The sequence below is a fragment of the Diospyros lotus genome, chromosome 8, assembly GCF_014633365.1.
Source record: "Diospyros lotus cultivar Yz01 chromosome 8, ASM1463336v1, whole genome shotgun sequence".
NCBI classification, from domain to species: domain Eukaryota; kingdom Viridiplantae; phylum Streptophyta; class Magnoliopsida; order Ericales; family Ebenaceae; genus Diospyros; species Diospyros lotus.
In genome coordinates, this window is record NC_068345.1 from 16213080 (window position 1) to 16224318 (window position 11239).

The following is an 11239-nucleotide window of genomic DNA, read 5'->3' on the forward strand; positions in this document are numbered from 1 at the left end:
AATTTATAGCACAACAATTGATAATTTATGAAAAATTATTATTAATTTTTTAAAAATACACTCATAATTTTAAAAGCATTCAAATTAAATATAAAAAATAAATATTAATCTAACATTACCCATATAATTTGTGGAAGACCCTAAACCCACTTAGCCTTAGTAACGCTTTTAAAACATCTAAAATTGTAATTGTGGGAGAAGTGGCAATTTTTGAAATAATTCGAAAAATAGTAAAATTAAAATTAATTTTTTTTATGAAAAAGTGAGAATTTGTCAAAAACTCGAGATGTGATTGGTGGACAGCAATGCGTGGCGTAAAGCTATTGGTGAATTCATCATCACAGTACAACAGTACGGAGCGGAACCGGACGTAAGCCACGTCACCAATTCCGCGCCACCTAAGAACGACGACTCTCCCCTGTTCTCTATCATCATCATCATCATCATCATCGTCATCATCGTTCCAAATCCAATGACCCAAAAATCTCCTCATATACACCTATAGAGAGAGAGAGAGAGAGAGAGAGAGAGAGAGAGAGAGTAACAAAGATCTTCGATCCAGTCGTACCCATTATTATATTAAGGGGCATATAGAGAGAGAAAGAGAGAGAGCCAGAGATCCAAACGAAGCAGCCAGCCAGTTTTGTGATCGAGAAAGTTGAAGGCAAGACGATCGGAGATGGAGACCGAGGAAGCCCAGAAGGAAGCCACCGCCGGCGTTAAGAAATCGGCCAAGATTTCGTCGTCGAAGCCATCCGCCGCCGTGCTTCCGTACCAAACCCCACGGCTGAGAGACCACTACACGCTGGGGAAGAAGCTCGGCCAGGGCCAGTTCGGCACCACCTACCTCTGCACCGAGAAATCCACCGGCCTCCAATACGCCTGCAAATCCATCCCCAAGCGCAAACTCCTCTGCCGGGACGACTACGACGACGTCTGGCGGGAGATTCAGATCATGCACCATCTCTCGGAGCACCCAAACGTTGTCAGGATCAAGGGCACCTACGAGGACAACGTCTTCGTCCACATTGTCATGGAGCTCTGCGGCGGCGGCGAGCTTTTCGATCGGATTGTGCAGAAGGGCCATTACAGTGAGAGGAAGGCCGCTCAGTTGATCAAGACCATTATTGGGGTTGTCGAGGCTTGCCACGCGCTTGGGGTCATGCATAGAGATCTCAAGCCTGAGAATTTCTTGTTTGATACTCCCGACGAGGACGCCAAGCTCAAGGCCACCGATTTTGGCCTCTCCATCTTTTACAAGCCCGGTTGGTTCTTGGATTCTCCCCCTCATTCTTGTGCAATTTCTGATTCTTTCCCTTTTCTTGATTCTTTAAATCTCTTTGATTCTTGTTTGTTTCGAATTAATTGTACCGACAAGGATTTCCTTTATAAGAATTGCCTGTCTTGCTTAATGCATTTTCTTACATCTAGTGAAGCTCATTATTTGGCCTCTCCATCTTTTTGTTTCAAGGGATTTACTTTATAATTAGCTTCCATTCCATATTCTTGTCTTTTGTCGGCTAATTCATGTCCTTGAATATATTTGTTTTAAACCACTAGATTGATTCTTCATTGCTTTGGTTAAGTAGGATCCTGATCGGCTGAGGGGTTCTGGTTTAGCATTCTGATTTTACCTGCTTACAAGCCAGATTTGTTGCTTATCCAAGAACTAGCAGTTGGGTTTCGGTCTCCCTATTGTAAAAGTTTAATTAGTAGCCTCGGTCTCAATGTTTCCATTTTTGTATTTGAACTTTTGATTTATCCGATTGGTGTTCCTGGAACTGGAGTTGAGGAATTATTATTGGTGTCTGGGTTAGTGTCAACAAGACTTGGCTGCTGATATTAAGCAGTTGGCATTGATTAATTCAGTAAATTAAAACCAGGACGTGGTGGCAAGAACAGAAAATGGAGGGGCAAGGAGGAATAAGTACATCGTTAACAGAAGTAGAACATAGGAGGAAGCACGTGGGAACTGGATATAGAATGTGGGTATTGCATGAAAAAGAACAAGAGATGTGCCAATAAATGTCTATGAGATGTATTAACTACTTCTATTTCAACCCTTGTGGAAGATTTGAGGAATAATCTGCAGTAACCTGGAATTGGGACCTCAAAGAAATGTAAAAATGTTAATGAACGTGAGCATAAACAGTATGAAGTGAAATATTTGGAGTATAGCATATGCAGGGAAAATAAATATCAAGCTTAAGAATTAAGGTAGTAGGCCTTTGAGAAGTAGGAAATATTCCCAGCTATAACAAGTCTAAGTTGAGAAACCTGGGGCTCAACCATTGTATTTTTGTAGCATGATTACTACTTCATATGCCATTTGTATATTTCCAGAGGTGCCATGAGTTCAATTTGGTCCCCTAATCATTATTACAGTTTTATGAAGATGCTTCTAGCAATTTTTTTGCTAAAGCAACGATTAAACTATCTGACCTAAAGACTGTAAACTTTTATGGTGAACTTGTTAACCCAAACAATTAAATAGGTGAATTGCTGGGGGGGAAAAACAGAGAAAAGTAAGGTTTCTAGAACAAAAACCAAAATCTCCTTAGATTAAAATCGGATGCATAATCTCCTTATTATAGAAGCCTATGTATATGCTCGTACAAATTGGTTAATATGGTTAACTTGTGGGACATTTTGGCCCCAACTCATTCTCTGCTGCACATCAAAGTCGCTGACACCTTTTGACCCTGAGTTGGAATCCTTTGATCATCATATTATCTACATTTCAAGTGTAGGTGCTCTACTCCTTATCTACAAATTTGGTTGTATAATCAGATTCTTGGGTGTATGGAATACAATCTACATTTGTCTATGTTGTTTCTTTGTCAATTCTTGAACTGTAATTAGTCACACCTGAAATGCTGATTTGTATTTTGTTTATCCTTCCAGGGCAATACTATTCTGATGTGGTTGGGAGTCCCTATTATGTTGCACCTGAAGTTTTGCATAGATATTATGGACCTGAAATAGATGTATGGAGTGCCGGTGTAATCCTATATATCTTATTGTCAGGGGTTCCACCTTTTTGGGCAGGTAGGCTTCATGAAAAGTTAGTATGCTACAGTTGCAATATTTGTTTACTATACACTGCATTCCCTATTCTTCATCAGGTTGTGGTACTAATTATGCATGTTGGCTTTCATTTATTTACCTTGCAGAAACTGACTCAGGCATCTTCCAGCAGATATTAAAAGGAAAACTAGATTTTGAGTCGGAGCCATGGCCTAACATTTCTGACAGTGCAAAAGATTTGATACAGAAGATGCTTTGTAGGGATCCAAGAAAAAGAATATCTGCTCATGAAGTCCTTTGTGAGTCATATCTTGCTATATAGCCAGAATAATTCTTTTAAAATTGTATTTGTTGCAAGAATGGATCTTGCCTAGTAATATTTGTAATATTCTTTCTGGTAATTCCGCCAGGTCATCCATGGATTGTGGATGACAGAGTTGCTCCAGACAAACCCCTGGATTCTGCAGTTTTGTCCCGCCTGAAGCATTTTTCAGCTATGAACAAACTCAAGAAAATGGCTCTGCGTGTATGTTTTTCTCAACCTGTTTCTTTCCAATTATATTTTTACCAGTTGACATACTGTTTACCTATTCCATGTAAATTACTAAATATTGCAACAGGCTGGATTAGGATCTATATTTTAAAGCTAATTATGTCATCTCTAAAAGTATAACGTATCTCAAATTAAATCCTAAAAAAAATATAACAGGCAATTTCAAGGTCAATAATTATCTTGGACTGTTGAAATTATGGGGACTGAATGGTCTTGCATATGGGACTTGAAGTGATCCAGCATGTGAGGTTAGGTATCAATCCTCTGCATTATTCTTGAAATCAAGGAGATCAGTTCTGGATTTAATTAAATATCCTTATTATTTTTGCATCATGAGAACAAGGAAAAAAATGATGGATTACGTAAAATGATACAGTTTTTAAAGTTTGGAGTCGAATGTCTACCTTTCTTTAGAGGGCTATTCTGGAATTGCATAGCAAAATTCATGAAGCTTAAGGTTACCAAGATAATATAAGGTTCAATATTACCAAAGATTGTGGTATTTGTTAGTAGCAACATAATTGAGGTGATCATTCAATATATATTAGCCCAAAATCTAATTCAAATCCAATATGAGTACACTAGAAACTTACATAGAAGGGAAAAATTCAGAACTGAAACTGATGTAGGATCTTTAGATGTGCTTCAATCTGCTTGACAAGTTCATGATAGGATATTACTACAGTATATCAAGGAATGCTACACTTCCACAATCTTGAAGCTCCACACACACACAGAACCTTTTTTTTTTTTTTGCGGGGGGCGGGGAGTACTGATTGCACACTTCGTGCCTGTAAACAGAGTACAGCCCCTTGCTGTATGTTCCCACAGTTGACACGCTTGTTCCCCCACCTTCTAGACAAGGCAGCCAGGCTATGGCCCCCTTGGGATCCTGGTTTATATCCAGGTCTGGACCCGATACCCAATAAAAGATACTGTGGACATGATGTTTCATTTGTAGGAATGGGTTGTGGGCAACCAAGAATAGCATTTTGGGCATTGTATGTTGAAACTTTTATACTGAGAAGTATAGTTGAATTGGTTTCTTTATAATGAAAAAATAGGCCTATACAGAATGCCACCACCACGACTCTTTATTGGACTGTAATAGGAGTTCCAGATAACTTTACAACTTGAGGATCAACACAGCAGGCTGCTGCAGGAAGTATAAAGACGTTGATAATCATGAGATTGTTCATTGAAGACAGAAGGCAAATTTTGTGCATGCAGTTGCTCATATGTTCATTTACTCATGCTTATATATTATGTTTTTATGGAATGATATGGTGTAAAAGCATAATACATTATAGAATATTTACTGTGTGATGTTTACCAGAAATGGCAAGACATAAAGCCCCCCAAACCTCCATTTTTATCCATTTGATTTGGTTTTACTGTTGGAAAAATAGAAGTATTCTTTTTATTGCTGTTACCTATTTTCTAAGGTTGTCTTTGGATGAGGGGATTTCAAATGATGTCATTTGCAATGACATTGTTTGAAATTTAAGTGTTTGGATATATGAGATTTGAAAGTTAATCATTCTAATATAAAAGAAAATGTGAAAAAATAAAAATAAACAAAAAATATATGCTTAAATATATTTTACATCCCATCAAAAAAATATTTCACACACACATATATACCTATTTACGTATATATTATGTGTGTAAATGGTACTTATATATAAATAATACGTATACATAGATTTATATATATGTATGTGCATAGGCATTTGCACGTTCATATATTGTATGTATATGTATGCATGCACATACATTATACATGTATGCATGTTTATGTATACATATATAAGTATTTGTTATTAATAAATAAAAATAAAACATTTTAAAATGAATATGTAATCACTTGTCTGAAAAAAAAAATTAATGTGTAAATAAATCTTTTAGTCAAAATGAAACCACTTTTGGAAGTCCTCTAATTTTTTGGATCTGGGATTTGAAATCTCTAATTTCAAATCTAAATCTCTCCCAAAATTTTGTATCCAAACATAGGATGTGGGATTTGAAATCCCAAATCCCAAATGTTGGGGTCAAATGACCCCATCCAAACACAACCTAAAAGATTTTGGTTTTCATTATTAAGACAATTTACATAAATATTACACGGTTTGACTTGAAATATTTTCTGCAGGTCATAGCAGAAAGACTTTCAGAAGAAGAAATAGGTGGTCTAAAACAGTTGTTTAAAATGATTGATACAGACAACAGTGGGACAATAACATTTGAAGAGTTAAAAGCAGGTTTGAAGAGGGTAGGCTCTAATTTAATGGAGTCTGAGATCAAAGACCTTATGAATGCAGTGAGTAGATGAATCTTTCTAGTAGGTTAAATTTTTGAGTTTTAAAGCTTTGTCTTGTTAAACTGTCGATTATTCTGGTAAGAAGGCTTTATCAGCTTACTATGGATGAGGATCTTTGACAGGCTGATATTGACAACAGTGGAACAATTGACTATGGGGAATTCATTGCTGCCACACTGCATTTGAATAAGATAGAGAGAGAGGAAAATTTGGTTGCTGCCTTCTCCTTCTTTGACAAAGATGCTAGTGGTTACATAACCATTGATGAGCTTCAACTGGCTTGCAGAGACTTTGGTCTAAGTGATGTACATTTGGATGATATGATCAAAGAAATTGATCAAGACAATGTGAGTTGCTGTGGCTATGTCATATTTGGAGCTCATAGTTCATTACAGATTACAAATTTAAATTAAAGCACTCTCAATAAAAGCATATTCTCCTTTAAACTTTTTAATTAACTTTAAAATGTTAAAACTTTTGATTCTTGTATGCATATATGGTTTTTTTGAATGACATTGCTCTACAATATACATGATATCTGGAAAATTGTTCTTCTTTTTCTATATATGACAAAACCAAAGCGAAGATTATATGACATTGTTGTTGAATCCTTACTACATTGAGTCCTAATCGTTTGATAATTACTGTGTTATGATGTTTGTGACATATGTTTGATGTTGGTATTAGTTCTACCAGGGATTTTATGCATGGATTACCACTCTGATATATAGTGGATATTATTTGATTAGCTGTTTCCAGATACTGTCTTCACATACTTTTGGTGGATATTATTTGATTTATGGTGGAATTCTATATCTAGAAAGCATTGAACTATTACTTGTTCAATTGGAGAATCTTTCACAATTTCTTTTCTGAGTCTAGCTAGGTGAGTTTAGGAAACAATTCACTTTTGTGTCATTAGGCTGATTACTAGCTTAAAGAGGAAGATATCTTAGAAATTGGTTAGTTCGCTAAGTGAAATTCTCCATATGCAATTATAGGAAATGTTACTGAAATGGTGACTAATTGACATCTGATTTACTTAATGAATGGAGAAAAATGCTTGATAGCCTGAAGAAATTTTGGTGTAACCATGTAACATCCTCAGAGGGTGTTGTAATAACCTCTAGAGGATATGGTCATGGATGAAGACACATGGAACTCTATTTGTGAAGCTATCCCTACCTAGTGGGATTAAGGCATGGATTGTTGTTGTTGTTGTTGTTGTATCACACCCTCAAACAATTGCGTGTGACTTACGAGGTAATGAGCGTTTTTAGGCTTAGTTGTTCCCCAGATAAACACTCACTCAGCACGCACAAACCCCCCCCCAACCCCACCCACCCTGCATTTTTCTAATGGGCTTTTAAAGTATTTGATCTCTTAATATGGTCTTCTTCTAATGGGATTATGGAATTTGTGTTATTGATGTTTGTTTGGGTGCCTCTTATGCTTATGAGACATTGATATTCTTCTGTGTGGACTGGCTGTCTGCTTTGTATTGTTCTGGACAGGATGGACGCATAGACTATGGGGAATTTGCTACAATGATGAGGAAAGGTAATCAAGGAATTAGCAGCAGAACCATGAGGGGCAATCTCAACTTCAACTTGGCTGATGCCTTTGCGGGAAATAATAATAATAATAATGACAAATTTGAAGAAGATTGATTGGTTCACTCACTCTAATTAAAAGCCCGCCCCCATGCCATGTTTTGTATAGTTACTACTAACTGTTGCAGTCTATGCTCTGCATATATATATATATATATAAACAGGAAGAAGATGCCATCCCATCCATCATACTATGCTTTTAATTAATGTTCCCACCCAGTGTCTTATGCTCTTCTCCTTTTCCTTTTTTATTTGCAGCATTCTTGATGTCATTGTATTTGCTCCACTAGTCCTTGATAATGTTCAATGAGGTTGGTTTCCTTGTGACCATCGCTTCCTAGTGGCTTGCTTTTATGCTCCATGACTTGTGTATGTTGGTGGGCCTCTAGTTAGTATCCTCTGTGAGGTTGTTTTCCGTGATTTCAAAGAGTCTTGAATTTAAGTTGTCAGCCAAAAGTACTTGCATAAGCTGACGTTAAGGTTGGTTAAGCTAACAAAAATGACTCACGCCCTGAATATTGTATGCTTAGTGGTATTGTATGGACAGGAAGTCTCTTGCAAATGAACAAGTAGTCTCTTACGGCGAGAATGTATTTTACTGTCAATTCTTTGTTATATCAGCCAAAAACTGAATATTGTATGGACAGACAGGTAAGAAACTGGGTATCAGCCTGAGGTTGTTTGTTGGTTTTCATGTCACCATTATTCAACAACAATTCAGTTCCCCTAATATTTGAAAAAAAATTCAATGAATACCCTCCTTGTGCAAACCATGTAGTGGCTGTTTCACTCTTTATCAATTGAGCCTTTTAGCCATTATCCAAAGACCTTGGATACTTAAAAACAATCTTCATGGATTTGGTAAAAGGCGGCAAAACACAAATAAAAAAAAAAAAAAATTGCCTTCTCTTTGTTATTTTTAGACTATTTCTAATCTTCAGTTTTCTAAAACAATGAAAATGTGTTTATTTTGTTATTTTTAAAAATAAAAAAAATTATAAAAAAAATTCAAAATAACAAAATATTATTTTGATTATTTTCAATCAAGACAATGTCTAAGTTCAAAACATGAAAAACATAATTTAGTTTTTATGTTTTGGCTCTAAAAAAAAAAAGAAGAAAAAAATTTTATTCTTAAATTTTAAAAATAAAATTATATATTTATTTAAAACTTAAAAAATATGATATATCTATATTATAATTAAAATTATAGAATAACATATAGTATATTATTAAGTATATTATACATATTATGTATAATAATATTTAATATAAATTATATTTAGATGTCAATAATTTATTAATTAAATTTATTATTTTATTTTAATAGTAAAACTTTATTAAAAAAAAGATAATTTTATCATTTAATAATCAAATTTATAGAATAAAATATTATAAAATAATTTTTCTCAAAATTCGTATTTTTTATTTTTTTGTTTTAAAAAATAATTTTTTAAAATGACAAAAAGAATATGTTTTTAACTTTCTAAAAATAGACTATCAAAATAAAAAATTAAAATAAATTTAATACTCAAAACTAAAAATAAAAATTGCAAAGAGAACGTAGCCTAAGAACTCATTTTTTTTTACTATTTTTAGGTCATTTTCAGTTTTTAGTTTTTTAAAATAATGAAAACATATTTTTTTTATTGTTTTTAAAAATACATTTTAAAAAATTAGAAAAAAAATTTAAAGAAAACTCAAAACAACCAAAATACATAAAAGAATAGGCAATTTATTTATATTTTATTCTTATAATGGAAAAAAATATTACAAGATTTACTAACTTTAAAATGTATATATTTCTTAATAATATATTAATATTAAATAGTTCTAATTTATTGAATAATCAAATTTATTGAATAAAATATTATTAAAAAATTATTCTCAAAATTTTGAACAGAACGCATTTTTTAATTTTCTATTTGAAGAAATATTTTTTCAAAATGATAAATAAAACCCCGTTTCTGTTTTTTGAAAATGAATTACTAAAAAAAAATAAAAAATTAATTCAAAACTCAAAATTAAAAATTAAAATTCAAAGAAAACATAGCTTAAAGTTTTCAATTCTTGTGAAAAATATACTTAATAGATTAAATTAACTTAAAAAATAGATACGTACCAAATTAAAACTTGTCTTTGGTACCAAATGAATTGTTATATTGTACATGTTCACTTGTTATCTCATATAACAAGTGAATATGTACATATAACAAAATTGAGTCCAAATTAGAAGAACTGTTGTTGTGGTCAAATTGTAACAATAAATTTATAATAATATGAAAAAGAAGATGATCAAGAGATAAAAAATAATTAGGGGATAAAAAATAATCAGGTGGCTCTAAAAGATGATGCCTTATTAATGTTGATGAGCAATTGCTTATTAATGATTGTGAGGTCAAAAATAATTGAGAGACCCCAAATAATCGATTACATCTGAAGAATTGACTAGTCCTGGAGAATTGATTGACCTTAAAGAATTGAGAGGGCAGCAAAATGAACAAACAATGAGAGGCACGAGAGAGCCCCTATGCAAATCCTTCGACGCGTAAGTTAGTTTAAGCTTGAGAGTAAAATAAAGTTTCAACAAATGAGTAAACATACCCGAAGGAAGAGACAAGCCTCTTATTTATTTAAAAAAAAAATCGGAGGGGGGAACATGTGGCAATCATCAGAGATTTTTCTCAGACGACATATTCTAAGAATATTCCTGATATATTTAGTTCGAGGAATGCGAAGGAGAAGCCTATTGGGTGGGTGGCAACCGGGTAGGGGCCTCTCGGCCTCCACTTACTTATTACTCATCTCGCTTGTTCCTTTTACCTTGTCTTCAATTTTCCTGTATAATATATTATTATTATTATATTATATTACATGCATAATAATTCTCCTCCAATTATTTAATTAATTTCAATCTTCTAACTCTATTCAATTCCGCCACACTTCCGATTGTTTATTAATATGCATGCAAGCTTTAACTGTGGCCACCTCCAATTGTTTATTTAATATGTTTGCTTGCTTCAATTGATCTCTAAACTCCATAAAACTAATTAATTAATTAATTGGTTTACTCCAGTTGTCAAGCTTGAATTGATGTTGCAATTGTGATGACAAAATAATCAAGACTGTACACATGGACTTCAATTGGTGTTGACGAGTGGCCACTCGGTATTCGACCATCACTTTGTTTTCTCTTGCACTTCTCCCGATTAATTTGATTTTTTGCTCTTGATTTTATTTTCAAGGAATGGAGAATAGTAGAAATTTTAAAATTTTTCAATCAATCAAACTCCTTGGCGGATCATAAAACCTAAAAGGACAGATCTAGTTTATAAATATATAATCTTTTTAAGAATAAAAAACACAAACAAAAAACCAACCTTTTGATTATCCTCAAGCGCAAAAAGCTATATCTTTGGGTCACGAGATGTCAGCCACCCTCTACAAGTGATCCACATCAAAGAAAAATTGTATGAATGTTAACGAACACGCCTTTTCGATCTTCTTACACCAAAAACGCAACATCTAACCTAATATTTCATAAAAATTGAGTATTTTTCTCAAAAATTATTTTTTTTTTCACTTGAGAGGCAAAGGCTATAGGAGTCTTTTTATAGGGAATAGGCCAAACCCTAGTTTAACTAGGGTTATTGAAAAGTCCCAGCACATTTTGGATGTGCTTGGGCCACTACCAGCCTAGCAATGGGCTGGCCATGCGTGTGACTG

At 33.8% G+C, this 11239-nt stretch overlaps 1 protein-coding gene across 2 annotated transcripts; it reads left to right on the forward strand.

Moving 5' to 3' along the window:
- Positions 1–528: 528 nt before the first annotated feature.
- LOC127808060 (calcium-dependent protein kinase 11-like) lies at positions 529–7843 on the forward strand. Of its 2 annotated transcripts, XM_052346394.1 has the most exons (7): positions 529–1265; positions 2905–3048; positions 3174–3326; positions 3438–3553; positions 5733–5900; positions 6023–6247; positions 7415–7843. In XM_052346394.1, the coding sequence occupies exons 1-7, from the start codon at positions 680–682 to the stop codon at positions 7568–7570; spliced, it is 1548 nt and encodes a 515-aa protein (XP_052202354.1). In that variant the 5' UTR covers positions 529–679; the 3' UTR covers positions 7571–7843. The 2 variants fall into 2 exon arrangements, with proteins under 2 accessions (XP_052202354.1, XP_052202355.1); XM_052346395.1 differs by lacking the exon at positions 5733–5900.
- Positions 7844–11239: the final 3396 nt, after the last annotated feature.

What these genes read in the sequence shown, in the direction of transcription:
- LOC127808060 (XM_052346394.1), top strand. Translation starts at nt 680, where the DNA reads ATGGAGACCGAGGAAGCCCAGAAGGAAGCCACCGCCGGCGTTAAGAAA. An exon ending in ATCTGCTCATGAAGTCCTTT is followed by an intron (nt 3,327 to 3,437) that starts GTGAGTCATATC and finishes TAATTCCGCCAG; the next exon opens with GTCATCCATGGATTGTGGAT. An exon ending in AAGAAATTGATCAAGACAAT is followed by an intron (nt 6,248 to 7,414) that starts GTGAGTTGCTGT and finishes TGTTCTGGACAG; the next exon opens with GATGGACGCATAGACTATGG.